The sequence below is a fragment of the Columba livia genome, chromosome 23 (assembly GCF_036013475.1).
Source record: "Columba livia isolate bColLiv1 breed racing homer chromosome 23, bColLiv1.pat.W.v2, whole genome shotgun sequence".
Lineage (NCBI taxonomy): Eukaryota > Metazoa > Chordata > Aves > Columbiformes > Columbidae > Columba > Columba livia.
The window spans coordinates 2,975,731-2,991,142 of record NC_088624.1 but is presented as its reverse complement, the minus strand read 5'-3'; the positions used below and the strand labels follow the sequence as shown (position 1 = coordinate 2,991,142).

The window sequence follows — 15,412 nt, the reverse complement described above, 5'->3', positions numbered from 1 at the left end:
AGCGCCAGCACCGCCTTGCTCGCCTCCGTGTGAAAAACAGAAATTAGGGTTTAAAACCCCCGCTTCCACCTACGTGTCCTCTGTTGCGTTCAACATTGCCGTTCCCAAAGCTTTCTCTCCTAATTAAAAATTAACTAAGAACCAGGCATAGATGGGAGCCCTTTGATGTGATGATGAGGGTGACAGAGCGAACACCCTTCAGCACCGAGGATTCGGTGGGGCCGCGCTTCGGATGTGCGTGTTTGGGGGGATTGCAGGGATGCGTTGTGCGGGGAGGATGCAGGACCCAGTGGCATCCACACGGTTCCCTACAGCCGATAAATATTCAGTGTGAACATCCCAAACCAGAGAAATATAAGCCTTGACACCCCTTCTTTCTCCCTCTGCTGAGACTTCTTCTTCAGAAATGTGGGGTCTTTACAAATATCAGGTGGAAGCAGGTACAATGGAACTCATTCCTTCGCCCCCACGCCCAGCTCGTTCTCCAGCGCCAGCAGGGTCCCGGATTCAGGCGAGTATCACTGCAAAAAACACCCGAATTCCTTCCTTTTCTCACAGAAACATCCACGGCGGTAGCGTGGGTGCCTGGTCCTCCCGGGGGCGAGGGAGAAGGAGCTTTGAATCCTCATTTTCTCCCTCTTTTTTCTTTTTAATGGGAGGAGGAGGGTGGGGGTTAAAACGGGAGGAAACGGGGAGTCGGGACGAGCAGGAAGAGCAGGAGCCGCGCCCGGCGGTGCCAGCCGTTCTCCTTGCTTTCTGTCCCCCAAACCCGTTTGTTTTCCCCTCCGTTTCCGTCTTTGCCCTTCGGTTGGACGCTGTGGCTGCTGCAGTCGCTTTCCTCTTTAGTGTTTGCTCGCTTCCTTCGCTTTCGGGTTAAAAGATAAAAAAAGCAAAAGGAAAAACTAAAAGAAAAGCAGAAAAAGCAGCCCAGAGTGCCCCAGAGCCAGGGCAGCCCCAGTGCGGCAGCGAGCGAGTGGCATCGCCCGCCCCGCTGCCTGCGAAGTTTGGGGAATTAGTGGGACGGGAGGGGAGAGTCGGTCATGGACCAATTCTGTACAAAACGGGCAAAAGGTTGACGTGTCCCAGTCACGTGAGCGCATAATTCAAGCTATTATTTTGGCATTTGGAAGGCGGAGGGGGGGGGGCAGAGAGAGGAGTGAGAATGGTGATTCCCAGCCCGCCTCTGCTGAGCTGCTCCCAAAATAGCGATTTGTAGCACGCTGATAGCGCGAACTGCCGGCTCCTCTCCCCCCGCACATCCCATGGCCCCCCCAAACCCCACCTCACCCCTCGCTGGGGCTTTTGGGGACCCGTGGGAGGGGGGCGGGCGGGGGTCGAACGACTCAGTGCCCTAAGGAGCCTGGGACTTGTGGTTGTTTTTGTTTTGTTATTTTTGAGACAATTCCAAAGCACTTCCGCTGATTGATCATTAACCTGGTGAGTTATTGCTCTTCTAAGCAAAGGTCAGGGAGAGAAAAAGGTCTAATCTGTCAAGGCAAGCCCACTGCTCACTCCGTCTCATTTTGATTTCTTATCCGGGCTGGCTTCTGTTTGGGGTTTCAGAAGGTCCTGGACCCTCCATAACTCTCCCCTCCTCCTCGGAGCTCTCCCATCCCTCGGGCTGTTTGTGCAATGTGAAAACCCAAACTCCTTCCCTCTAGACAAAAAACAAGGGCTAGGGCAGAGTGGGCAGCCCCACGGGGGACGCGGTGGGGCCGGGGGCAGGAGCCTATCGTGGGGTGCGGGACGAGCAGGGGCCGGGCTGGACCTGAGGGACAGATCAGTGCAACTAGAGGAAAAACAAAACAACAAACCTCAATGAAAACAAAGAACAACGAGAGGGGAAAAACCCCTCTCTCCATCCCCCTTTTGCTTGTTCTGCGAGGGAATAAATGAAAAACAAAGAAAAACAGCCCCACAACCCCCGCCCTCCTTGCTGGAGCCGTTCTTTATTACAGCGTCTTTTCGGTTGTTTGGTTGTTTCTCTTTTCCCCTCCTCCCTCCCGAATCCACTCGGAATAAACGCGATCTCCCCCTTTCCCCCCTCCCTGGGCTGCGTGGGAGGAACTCGCGGAGGCTCGGCCCGGTTTTGCTGAGCTCACACAGCAGAGGCTGCTGGTTTGGTTGGTTGGTGGTTGGTTTTTTTCCCTGTTTACAAATCTCTGTGTGTACTCTACAGAGGGAACTGAAAAGCCCCAGTTAAGCGGGGAAGGCTGTGATGTAAGTGGAATATTGCCAGAACTGTGTATTAAAGCGTGCGCGCATGTAATAATAATACTAATAAAAAATACAGCTACAGGCCGCCGACTAGAGAAGGTCATGAAGCATCCGCGGGTGATTTATGGACTCGGGGATGTTGTCACAAGCAGAGCAAGGGTGTGAGGGGAACATTTTTATTTGAGATTAATAACATCAACATACAGAACGGAAACGGGATTATTAAAGCGACTGAATGTTTCCCAAAACGAAAATATTTTTAAATGAGATTGCTTTTTCTTTCTCCCTTTCTTTCTCCCTTCCCCAGTCCTCCGCGCCAAAGTTGCGGTGATAAATCTCGGCGTGGCTTTAAAAATGTTTATGGCTCGATACCGTTAATTCTGATACCAAATCACTGCTGTGTGGATGGTGTCCTACACTAGAAAGCTTCTCCGTCCTTCCCCTCTTCGTGGCGATTTTCCGATCACATTGGAGGGGAAAAAAAACCCAACACCCAAATTCTGAATCCTCAGGAAAACGGCCTCGTATTTTCCCTACTGTTATCCTGTTGTTGAACCCAGAGCTAATTGACTGCGTGTATTTAATCTCTTACACATAGTTAACTCTGAAATTACCACCAGGATTTAACCAAAAGCCTTCCCGATGTATAGATATTTTAAATGACATTCAGAGTTCGCCGCACCACCCCCGGTTGGAGCCACAGCGTTTCCATCCCCAACGCCAGGACGGGAGAAGCGCTTCCCGGGCCGGGGGTTTCCACAGGGAAGGTGGAAGGAACGGCCGGGAGCGGGAATTGCATCAGATTTCCAGAAATCCACCTGGTGTTCACCGCCCGATGGGAATATTATCCATGAGGAGCCCGGGCAGTGCCGGGACATGCTGGGCTTGCTTGGGTGGGAGAATCCCGGAGGAGCTGCTGGGGCTTTGTTCCTCAGCCCATCGTCTCCCCATTGCCACCCCAAGGTTCTCCCTGGGATCAGTTCCCTCGGCCACGCTTTTCTGATGGAAGTTTCATACTTTCCCCCCCTCTTCTTTTTTTCTTTCCCCCTAGTTCTCCTTTCTCAAAGTTCACCGCTGCCTCGTATTTGCTGGACCAGGCATTCAAGAATTGGTGAGTTTTGCTGAATCTCCTACCTGGTCCCTGTCTGTGTGTCCGTGTGTCCCTCTGCAGCAGCCTGGGCAGCCATTCCTTCCCCAAATTCACCCAACGGGACTTCTGTTTGGTTTTTGGTCTTTTCCCCCCTCCAGCACCCCCAGGATAAGCACGGCTGCCCTGGATTTCAGCTGAGTATTTTCATTTTGCTACCGGCTTGTCTTTAAACTTTGTGATTTATGACCGTAACTTCGAGGGAGTGTTTTAAATGGAAGATATTTCCTGTGCTCCCTTTGAAGGGAAACCCAGTCAGATTGCAACATTTGCTGCTGATTTCGTGACGAGTGCGAGGGAGTTACATTTTAAAGAAAAATAAGCTGCAACCAAAGCAAAGATGGCAATGCATAGGGAGCCTAGAAAAATAAAATATAAATCAATAAATAAAATACTTACAGGAGATCAACATATAAACGTGCAACGACTTTCTTAACAGTTAAAGTTAAAACAAAATTTTGCACTTCGGAAGAGCTACTTGCAGAACGCAAGGTACCTCTGATTGCCCAGGTGCTCCAAATAAGCCACTGGAAACCCATATTCAGAAACCCAGAGAGCACTTCACCTACAGAGCCGGGTTTAAAAGAATAGTCCAAGACTGGTTTTCCTCTTTCCTTCCTTGGAGTTTCAACGCCGGGGCTCCAAAATAGCAACTACCTTGTAGCAGAGGATTTATCTCGGATCGGTTCATAGAAAGTCAGATGTGGTAAAAAAAAAATGGCATTAATGGTGTCTCCTGGTCGAACCCCTCCCGTCTGGGGCTGCGGTCAGAACAATAGCTGGAAACCCCGTAGTCCTTGGGGTAAGACTTTATCCATCACCTAGAAAACCTTGGCTGTCCTCTCAAAACTCAAATGTTTACTTCGACACCTTTCCCCCCCCCACAGACGTATCGCTCTGAAGGTGCACACACACAAACACACAAGAGAAGTGCGATGCAACTCCCCCCCCCTCGACGGGTCATACCTTCCCAGCGAAGTCCAGAGAGCCTTTGTGGTCCCTCTTTTTCTAGCTTTGCTAAACGTAAATTCCCCCCGTCAGCACTTAACCCAAAGGAGAGAGCGCCAGAATTAAAGGAGGGCAGATAATTGCGATGGGAAACAAAAGTAGCACTTCACAAAAAAAAAGTGCAGACACCTCAATTCCTTGCCCTGCCTTCCTCCCACTGCCGGCCCCTCCTCGACACGGACTTTCCCGAGCCGCGTCTTGGCGAGTTTGTGCTTTCGCAGCCGCGTGGGAGCGGGAAACGCATAAATCTGCAATGTGCCGTGGCGACAGCAGCAGCGCCCGGCACAGCGCTACCGCCCTTATTAATAATAGCGGGAATCATTATAATCTTTATTGCTCAACACCTCTCTGCCTTGGCCTCCCCCGGGGGTGATTTGCGCCCTGACCCCCCCCCCTCTCCCGCCTCGGCGGGGCAGAGCGGAGCCTCCAGCCAGCGGGACGCACAAACTTAACGCCGAAGTTCCGCGGGGTTGCGGAGTTGCAGCAACACAAGAGATTCCTCCCCCCTTCCCCTCCGCCCTTGCAAACACCGGGGCCGGGGGCTCCAGCCCCCCCCCCCGGCACCAGAAAAGGGGGTTTCCCATGGGGGGGTGTCTGTGAGCGGCCAAGCACAGCCGAAGGACCGAAGGGGGGGGGAAGCTTCAGCTCCTGAAAAAGCCGCGACCGCCGCCGAGAAGGGGAGGGGGGGCGACTATGACTATGTTGAAAGGCTTTATTAGCATAAATTGACACCTAATTGTTAAACACGTGAATCAAAGGCAAGCTTTGCTATCTTTCTGCCTAGGCCTCTGTCCACCACGTCTGCAATTAGCATAATTTTTCACTAGTGACGCTGTTTGGGAGGCTCGTTGGCTTTGCCCGGCAATCCCAACCAAATCTTGATTTTTAAATATCCCCTCCGCTTTCTTTCCCCCTCACCCGCACCCCCACCCGTAGCCTGGATTCTTTTCGTTATTATTTTAATCCCAGCCAAGCATTGCATAGTTAAAGCGGGGGGGGGGGTGTGTGTGTTGTGTTCAGCTTTTCTTTCTTTCCTCTTTTTTTTTTTTTCCCTTCTCTTTCCCTTCTTCCCCTTTGCTGTGGTAAAGCAGAGGCCATTGTTATCAGTGAGCAGCGCGTACCAGTCTATAGGGCAACTAGAATCTCAGGGTTTGTCCATTCAAAGCCCTCAGCTTTTCTGCACATCTTGGAAGCTGGAAAGCATCTTGATTTTTTTTTTGCTCTTCCCCAAACGGAGACAGAGAGACAATTTGAGCTGCCGTAACCGAAAGCTCCACTGGCTGAGCCCCCTCCCCCTCTGTTTTGGCTTTTTTTTCATACACATATACATGCATATGCTGGATTTTTTTCCTCTCTCTCGTATATTCCTGTAACGTTTTTAAAGGAAGGGGGTCATTCCTTGCTTATTGATTGCGTGGATGCTGGATGTGAAAATATATTATGTCTGCCTGTGCTTTGCTCGTCAGAGACTAAGGTAAGCCGGACTCAAATAGGCTATCACTTTGTGAATGGCGGAGTATATGTCCCAATGATTTATGACCATATGACTCCAATCTCGGTTCAAGAAGAGTTCACAAGCTTTAAGCTTCCCCTCCACGCAGAGCCGCTTTTGCAGCCCCATCCAGGGCCCGTTTCCCCCCTGCTCCACAACTGGGAGTTTGCTGGGGGGGAAGCTCGTTTGTGGGGGGGAGGGAGGAGGGAAATTTTAGGAATGTGTCTCTATTTTCCAGGCAGACGCACCGCAAGGCAGTGGCTGGGATTTGAGCTCTTTCTGAGCAGCCGACCTATTGTTAAGGGCACGTTTGGAATATTTATTATTACTAATAACTGGACTGCAAAGCGGGGCTGTGCCCGGTTCGGGGGCAATGGACCTTGGGGGGGCGGGGGAGGGGGAAGGCGCTGCTGTTCCTCAGAAACACGGGCAGGTTGTGAATTTAGGGTTTCCAACATGGAGGGGATGGCTTTGCAGGAGAATACCTCTGCCTTACTGTTCTTTGCTCTTTTTCCCCGGATTGCTTGGCTTTCATTTCTCTTCCCCCGAGCACCCTCCTCCCGCAGCCCTTTCCCTCTCGCACCTTCCCCCGATTTTATGTATTTATTTTTAAAAGATCTCTAAATCCTCGCACTCCAAAGTTGCAGGCAAAGAGTTTGTGGTTAAATGTAACCGCTCGCAAAGTGAAACTTGGAGCGTGCTGAAGCACCCGGCACGGATCCTGCCCGGGTTTAATTGGCGCAGGAGATAATCGAATATTTATTATTCTGCCTGAGATTCTCCTTTTTTTTAAACAATTCCTTGGAGTAAATAATTAGGATTGCGGCCGTCCTCGGCGAAGATAAATGAGCGGCATTTGCGAGGCGCTGAGAGATGAGGTACAAAGCAAATCTTCTGTGGAAGCCACAAGCGAGCGAGCGTTTGGGCGAAGGGGATTGTAAATTTATTTAATGGACATTTAACAAAAAATCGCCGGTGTTATTTTTAGCTACTTTAGCTGAGTCTCCCCACTCGGCTCTAGTTCGGGTTTGCTTTGTGGTTTGCTATATCTTTCTCTTTTGAAAGACCCCTATGCCAGACAGGAAGGCCTCGGAGAAATTCCCACCTCTGCCCTCGTAGATATTTTGAGCAAACCTATTCATAATAAAGGCGCTGCTGTTTGTTAATTAATTCACAGCTCCTCGGCTCGGGTAGCGCAGTCTACTTTTTAATAAGACATATTTATCATGGCGAGGCAACAAAATGAGAATAACTCCCCGCAAGGATATCAGCCCCTCTGTAGACAATAATACATCTCCGTGGAAGATACAATGCAGATTTGGGAATGCAGAAAGGATTTAATCAGTGGAAAAAAGCGAAACAGCCCCTTCGTGGACACGTCGGCTGTGCTAGGACTATGTGGAGGTTTCATATGACATGACATAAGAACACAGCAGTCAGGGAAGGGAAAAAAAGACGTTATTTATTGTCTGGCTGCGGCTTCTGTTAAACACCGGTACTTAGAAATATCGCATTAGACTTTATCTCCACAGAGTTTATTTTATTTTATTTTAGAGAATGAAAGAGCGCAGATAAAATTAAATATACAAGAGATACGATTAAATATACAATGGATATCAATTTCAAAACAAAATGCACCGTGGCTCCTCGCAAACTCTGAGCTGCACAGCGAAGTCTCTGCCCTTTTAAAACCCGTGCGCTGCTTGATTGATCCGCATGCAGATTATTTGCAGCTCAAGACAGTTTTAATATTTCTAATGGTATTTCTACCTTGTCTTTATGGTAGAGTAAGTTTATGCTTTGAGAAAAGAAAGAAAGAGAGAAATAAAAATAGAAAGGCCAGAGAGGGAAAGAAAAAAGGAAGGTTTCGTTTTGTAATCTGAGGCTTTGGATGGGGTTTTTAGACTTTTTGAGCTGGATTGAGGGAAGGAGGAACGTATAAAAAACAAAGGGGTAGAAAGTTAAGAGCAAATGGCCCGGTGAGCATTTGTTTTCAAGGAAAAAAAAAAGCCCAACAGCAATTAAAGCGGTTTGGGAATCACCTCCTGGCAATGGGAGTTGCAGAGCCGGGACCAGAGCACAAAGCAGTGCAGGCAACGAGGGGGCTGTTTGCTAAATACAACCTGTGCTGCCAGAGAGGAGACACCTCCAACCAGGCCAAGGGAAGCACATTCTTGAATTCACGCCCCTGCTTAAATCTGCTGGAAATATTTGCACTGGATTCCAAAGACATTGTGAGTCCCTGTACAAACAGAAAATTAAGCCAACTGTGTCAGGACACCATTACCATATAAAACATATTGACTATTTGCTGCTTTCAGTTTAAAACCAAATATATTGGACAGAGGTCCTACAATAAACTTAAGAGACTTTTAATTTCTGGCAGTGTAACATCTCACTGGATTTTGTGTGTGAATGGCTGATTGGAATAAGTCGGGGGTAAGAAAGCAAGACTTTGATTCCTTTAATGCTTGCTAGCACTTATCCATTCTGTATTCTTATATTTACCTTAATGTGTGTGCTATCTGTACATGGATGTATGTGTATGTGTGAACACATCTGCATGTATACACACACATTTATAGGGGTGTTTTATATGTATATAGATAAATATAGAAGTAAATAGATGAATACAGACGAAGCCACGTGTACTTACAGAGCACGTGTGTAGTTATACATGCTGGGTACAGACCCCTAAGGGAAAAAAAGGTGCAACCAACCAAGCAGGAAAACTGCTCCCCAAAATCAGCTCCACGCGTTTGCCCTGCAACATTTGCTGAGCCTCCTTAGGCTGCACGCAGGACAAAATCTGCTCCAAGCATCTGTTCGCCCTGTTCTGCGGGACCCTATTCATGTCATGGGCCTTTCAGGCCCCAAGATGGATTCATAGGCCGGGTACTATTATTGTGTGTTTTCTCCTAACCTTTCAGGTCAGCTTCCAACAGACAGCTGGAAACGGCCTGTCACGTGGCCTTGGGGTGCCAATGTTCTGCCATAGGGGTGTCAAGACCCTGGTAGCCGGAAAAATCATTTTGGAGAGGCCCAGAGATGCAGAAGACGACGTACTACGACAGCTCCACACTCTTCGGGGGTTACTCCTATGGGGGCACCAATGGCTTCGGCTACGAGGGTCCCCAGCAGCCCTTCCAGCCGGGCTCTCACGTGGAGAACGACTACCAGCGGTCTGCCTGCTCGCTCCAGCCCCTGGGCAACACAACCCCGCACGCCAAAAGTAAAGACCTGAACGGGAGCTGCATGCGCCCAAGTTTAGCACAGGAGCACCATGCGGCTCCCCCCATCTCGCCGCCCCCAAACCCGGCTGCCAACAGCACCAGCAGCAACAGCAATAACCAGGCGGGGAGCGGTAAAACTGCCCCCAGCAAAGCCAACCTCAGTGCAAACGCCAGTCTCACCAAGCAGATATTCCCCTGGATGAAAGAATCGAGGCAAAACTCCAAACAGAAAAACAGCTCCCCTAGCACAGGTACAGTGTTCCGCTTTTCTAATACTCCGCTTTCCTAAACAGCGAGGTAACAAGGCCACCGGCCGGAGTAGGCTTGTTTGGAGGCAGGGGAAAGAGGGAGAGGATGCAGCGAGGATGCAGCAAGGATCCATCAAGGATCCAGCGAGGATCCTGGTGCTGGGCAGGGTCCCAAGGCTGCCAGCCACACAGCCCAGCCTGGCCGAGCGAGCCCTGGCCCTTCCTGCAGCACTGACTGTGCACACTTGGTTTCCTTTCAACATCTCCGGAGCACCGCAGGGTGATACAACCAGGCCCATGTCCAGAGCCCATGTCCACCTGAGTAGATACAGACCCACGGACACGTCTCCCCACTGCTCACCCCGCGATGCCCGAGCACAGGGCTTGTTCTCTTTCCACCCTCCGCCTCCAGATGCAGCACTGAATGTGGTGCTCTGATTCTGTCTGTGCATATATAAAGCATATGCACAAACACATGGGTATTCTTGCGTGCATACACGCACATCCCTAATGCGATCAAGAAAAAAAGTCAGTATGGAAATACCACTGTTGAGAGAAATACGTTCATACAAACTTCGCGGCACACACTTTGTGTTAATGTAGTTTATCTGTTATATCTGTGTCTATCTCACCAAAAGGTAGGCACAGATGCGATTTGGTGTTTAACAATGTACACACAAATATTTGCACTACACAAATAAGAGACGCACACAAGATGTGTGTGTGTGTGTGTGTGTGTATGTGCATTCGTACCTTGGCAAACAAAATACCTCCCAACACTGACCTGTGTTAGCATTAATTGGCTTTGCAGTGACTGCCCCCGTGCCAAATATTATTTTCTCAAAATTATCTGTTGGAAATAATCGACTCCTAAATAAATGGCCCTGGAATCCTTTTCTACATGACATGATCAAATTTTCATAAACCAGGGGCAGCTTTGGAGAACAGAACTCTTAATAAATGACATGATTATGGAGTGCAGGCTAATGCAAAGGGGTGAGGAAAGGGGGGGGCGAACTCTTGTGCCTGTTCCAGGATTTATTAAGAAACGATGCATTCAATTTCTGCATGTAAGTAATTATCTTTTATTTCATTTCACGGCCGGCAGAAACCTGCAGTGGCGAGAAAAGCCCTCCAGGCTCCTCGGCCTCCAAGAGAGCCCGCACAGCCTACACCAGCGCTCAGCTGGTGGAGCTGGAGAAGGAATTCCACTTCAACCGCTACCTGTGCCGCCCGCGCCGCGTGGAGATGGCCAACCTGCTGAACCTCAGCGAGAGGCAGATCAAGATCTGGTTCCAGAACAGGAGGATGAAATATAAGAAAGATCAGAAGTCAAAAGGCATGGGGTCTTCTTCTGGAGGGCCGTCCCCCACGGGCAGCCCACCCCAGCCCATGCAATCCTCCGCTGGCTTCATCAACGCCTTGCACACCATGAGCAGTAACTATGATGCCCCCTCACCGCCTTCCTTCAATAAGCCCCACCAAAATGCCTACGCCATGTCCACTAACTACCAAAACCCCATCAAAAGCTGCCCCTCTCAACAGAAATACGCCAACACGGCCTCCGAGTACGACCCCCACGTCTTACAAGGGAACGGGGTGGCCTACGGGACTCCCAGTCTGCAGGGCAGCCCCGTCTATGTTGGAGGTAACTATGTGGATTCTATGCCCACCTCTGGCCCGTCCCTGTACGGCCTCAACCACCTGCCGCATCACCAGGCGGCCACCATGGACTACAACGGGCCCCCGCAGATGCCCCCGAGCCAGCACCACGGACCCTGCGAGAGCCACCCCACCTACACAGAGCTTTCCACGCACCACGCTTCTTCTCAGGGCAGAATCCAAGAGGCGCCCAAGCTGACCCACCTGTGATGGGGAGCGGGGACGGGCTCAGGTGACGCGGACAGGACCTCATCACAGGGCAAGGGAGAGGGGAAGAGGGCAGGATCGGCTTCAGGAACATTTGTGTTGAGCTATTTTCTTATTTTCTTTGACAGGGCAATTTCCACCAGGTTGTTGTGCTTGCTATTATTATTTCTGGGTTTTATTAGGCACAATTTCCAATCATTTCAGTGTTTCCTGCCAAAATCAGTTCTCTCTCTGAAGAGATATACCTCCTGCGTTTCAACACAAATGCTTCTGAAATGGCTTTGGGGTAGTTTTGTGGCAATCTAGCAGATTCAAAGCAGCAACACCCTTCGTTTCCAAAGCAAGTACAGATCGTCACTTGTAATTCTTGGACACTGGAAAGGAGAATAGTCAGCCAGCCAAGGCTTTCCAGTGGGTGTTTCTGCACATAAACATGCCCATGTGAACACGTATGCAATCAAAAGAGATTCGCAAGAGAGCCGCCCTCCTCTCCAGCTCCTCAGAGGAACCTCGCGCATCCTTGTCTGGGAGCAACTGCCACCAGTCCCCATGGAAACTGCAAATATACAAACCTGCCAACACGTGGGATTCACGCTCTTCCCCTCTGGCCCCTGCCTCCCCTCTCCAAACTATTTCAAAAAATAGAATAAGAGAGGTCTAAGGATTGCAAAAGGTTTGGGAAATCAAAATTGAAATGCCTAAAAGCCCCCACCACCAATAACCGCAGCCCAAAGGGAGGAAGGAGAAGTTGACAGGTCTGAATATTTTCCCACCTTTGCCTCTGATGACGTGAAGTCTCCATTCAACAGTGCCGGGGTTTTTAATTTGGGGGTATTTTTCTTAGGGTTCATTAACAGAAAAGCAATCTTAAGACTTGGAAGTCCTATGCTTCTTTCCTCCTCTTTTCTTGACCTTATGTGAAAACAGGGTATATTTGAACAAACGGAATGTCCTCCCATCAAAGCAGAAGTGAATGGATCTCTCATATTTGCTAATGCTTTCTTGTCTGGACATCTTTGTTGCACTTAGAGTTTACATATAATGGGTATAAAAGCAACTTTGAAGGGCTTTCGTCCAACTCAGTCGAGATGTCCTTCAATGGGTGTGTGTTCTGGTGAACATTCATATATATTTATTGGTTATAGCCAGTTTAAAATATTTTCCTTTTTTTTTTGTATTATTTATCCCCAATATTATGTATTTATATGAGGAAAAAAGAAACAAATTGTACTTTTTTAGTATTTACTTGTTATAAAGGACATTGTGTTTCCTTGTCATTGTACAACAAGCCTATTTTAGTTATTGTAATTTAGAAAGACCAGTAGTTTTATGTTACCTTCGTACTTATGAATAATGTAATTAGTTCTACTGGAGGCATGAGAGCAGAACCAGACTGTAATTGTATAGTCCTGAATTAGAAGAACTATAGCTAATCCCTCCCTCCCACCTCACCCTCCTCTTTCTTTGTTCTTATGGTAGTTCTTTTCTTTCCTTGCTTAAGGGTTGTCTGTTGAACAATTCTTGAATAAACTTTCTGTTATCAATTTTACCTTGTCCTATCAGTCGGATTTGAAGGCAAAAAGGAACAAACGTGTAAATAAAACCCGGGAGGAGACGGCAGGAAAGGGGCCGCTCCGAGTGCTCCAGACAACGGGGATCGTGTCTGTGTCCCGTACTGGGCCCAGCCCCCGGGTTTGGGGCAGGGGCGGCCCCGCGCTCCCTGCGCGCCCCCTGCGCGTTCCGTGCGCGTTCCGTGCGCGCCCGCGGCCACAAAGGCGGTCACGTGGTGCCGGGGCCGGGCTGCCATTGGGCCGCGAATGAAAACAAAGGAAAAGGATTAATCACAAAAAAAAAAAAAGATCCAGAGTTTCTATACGGAGAGCTTAAAAGTGAAGAGAAAATCAATTACTTACTATAATTAATTGTTGTTAAAACACACGCACACGTGCACACACACACACACGGGCACACACACATACATGTGCACACACACACGTGCACACACGAACACGCATGTGCACATACACACAACCATACACAGGCCTACACCGTAAAATTGTTATTAAAGGGGGGGAAAAGCCACCGTCAAAGGTTCCATTCTCAGTGCAAGCAAAAGGGAGAAAACCCCTTTGTCAGCAGCAAAAGCAGATGGGATAATACCGTGAATAATTTGCCTTTCATGTTCTAAAGCCCTAAGAAAACTTATATTAAAGCAGAGAGGGCAACTAAAAGTTTTACTGTTCTGGAAAAGGTGTGAAGTGCTTGTGAGGCTGGAAATGCTCCGTCGCTGTGGCTGCTGAATGGGGACGGTGCCCTTCAAGGAGAGCAGAGGCGGATTTTGACTGTTGCCGGGAGAAAAGGCTGTAAAAGGTACCGAGAAAAGGGCCGGGCTGTAGAACCAGGGAGTGTGTGTGTGTGTGTTTTATCCACCTGTGCGCACACCCAGGGACGTGCTGGATAAACCCCCCCCATGTGAAAAGGGACTGGAGGAAGGTCTCCATGAGAAATGGTCTCCTGCTCCTTTCCATCTCTGATCTCCCTTAATAAATGAAGTTCCAGGTTAATAATTATAACCTTCGCGCAATAATAAATAACGGTGTAAGGGAGAGACAGGGCTTGTTTTTCTCCCCAGGTCTGGGCTGGGTTCTGGCCCTGCAGAGGAGAATTTACCGTCCGGAGACGCGGGGATGTGAAAGCAGAACCGTGTGCGGGCTGTGATGGGATCGGCTCGGAGCACAAGAGCTCGGGCTGGGGCTTCTCCGCGGATTCCCGCCCCGGCCCCCCCTGGAGTCAAACGTTCCCAGTGTCGCCCCGCGGTCGCCATGTTGCTGGGTTTGTGGCCGGGATTCCCGGGAACTCGTTAAAATGGGGAAAAAGCAGCAAATTCCGAGGGATTTGTGCTGCTGCATTAAAGAAACAGGCCCTGATTTGCCTCATAATTATTGCATTTCTCTGTCGTTCGTTAACCCTGTGAATTTATTTATTATTATTATTAAAGGTGGTGCCTTTCCCCTTAAGTACAGTGATATTTTTTCCCTGCTGCTTCTGCGTGGTGCGTGGGAAAAATCCTTAAATCCTTCCCGAGGAGGTTCGGGGTGGTTTTTATTTGTGTGTGGGGGGAGGTTGTTGTTGTTTGTGTGTGTGTGTGTGTGTTTTCTGACTCCAGTGTCAGCACCAGCAGCGTGAACAGTGGGAGCGGCCGGACAGAGTTTCCTTTCGCATCCCAAACTCTTTCTCCTCATCCACCCGCACCATCCCTCAAAGGGGAGGCCGACACCCCCAAAATGCCATTTTAACCCAAACAAGCAAGAAATAAACGGAAATTCAACGGTTATTTTTTACATCGGTCCTGAGGCTGAGTAGATTTATGCTGGTTTTGATAAACGCATTCACAGATACAAGATATTCAGGGAAATTCTCCCGTCAACCGAGCTGCATTTTGTAAATGCTTAAAAACGTTGTTTTTCTTCACCCCTTTGCTAAACTGCACTTTGGTCTCGGCTGTAGCTTTCGGTTTATTATGTGTTTCTCAGAACCTCTCGCCACCCACACAGATGCTTGAAGTGACAAAAGTTTCCAGGCTTGTCCCTGCGTGAATGCGGCCCCGGTCCCTCCGCTGCAAAATGGGAGAAATGGAGCTTGAACAAACCCACCCCAAACCGGCCACATCTTCATCCTGCAGCACGCAGCTTATTTCTTCCCCCCCGAAAGTTTGATTTTAGACACTTCCCGAATTCAGGCCCTTGGATGAAACTTTTTGAATCGTTCTTGGTTTAAGTCGCTCTTTAGCAAAAGGCAAATTTCTTTGCTGAGTTAGGCCGAGCTGTCAAAAGTCTTTCAAGGAAAAGATTGATCGTTTCTCTCTCCTTTTTGGTTTGTGTGGATCCGGGCACTTTAAAGGGGGAAAAAACTCTTCCTGGGAAAAGACTTTTCGTTTTATGTATTTATTTTGTAAACTCTGGAAGTGGAGCTGGTTATTGGTGGTGGGGCGAAAAGGAAAAAAAGATGAGAAGGAAGAAATGTGATTTGAAAGATATCCGTGACCTTAAAAGATGTTTGGCCTTTAAGGAAAGTGTAAAAGGTCCATGAAGTCTGGCTTTAGAAGCACAAGGATTACACTGTTCTTTAGAAGTAATTTAAACGGGTAAATCAGGCTGGTCTAACTATACTTGACTTTCCTAAGTGCTCATTCCCAGAC

General features: G+C 48.8%; 1 protein-coding gene and 1 long non-coding RNA gene across 4 annotated transcripts in view; both read left to right on the top strand.

Annotated features, from left to right (window-relative positions):
• Positions 1-12,761, top strand: part of HOXB3 (homeobox B3) — a 55,638-nt gene extending 42,877 nt beyond the window's left edge. For 2 of the 3 annotated variants that reach the window (XM_065039736.1, XM_065039737.1), the window contains 3 exons: positions 3,269-3,328; positions 8,795-9,348; positions 10,454-12,761. In XM_065039736.1, coding sequence (XP_064895808.1) covers positions 8,913-9,348; positions 10,454-11,217 — 1,200 coding nt within the window. In that variant the 5' untranslated portion in view covers positions 3,269-3,328; positions 8,795-8,912 and the 3' untranslated portion in view covers positions 11,218-12,761. Of the gene's footprint in view, positions 1-3,268; positions 3,329-5,112; positions 5,847-8,794; positions 9,349-10,453 lie in introns of those variants that run through there. The other variant, XM_021295499.2, reaches the window with a different exon arrangement.
• A 493-nt stretch (positions 12,762-13,254) lies between these two features.
• LOC135576156 (uncharacterized) lies at positions 13,255-14,232 on the top strand. The gene is made up of 2 exons (XR_010467778.1): positions 13,255-13,584; positions 13,847-14,232. It is a non-coding gene; the product is annotated as an uncharacterized LOC135576156 (long non-coding RNA).
• Positions 14,233-15,412: the final 1,180 nt, after the last annotated feature.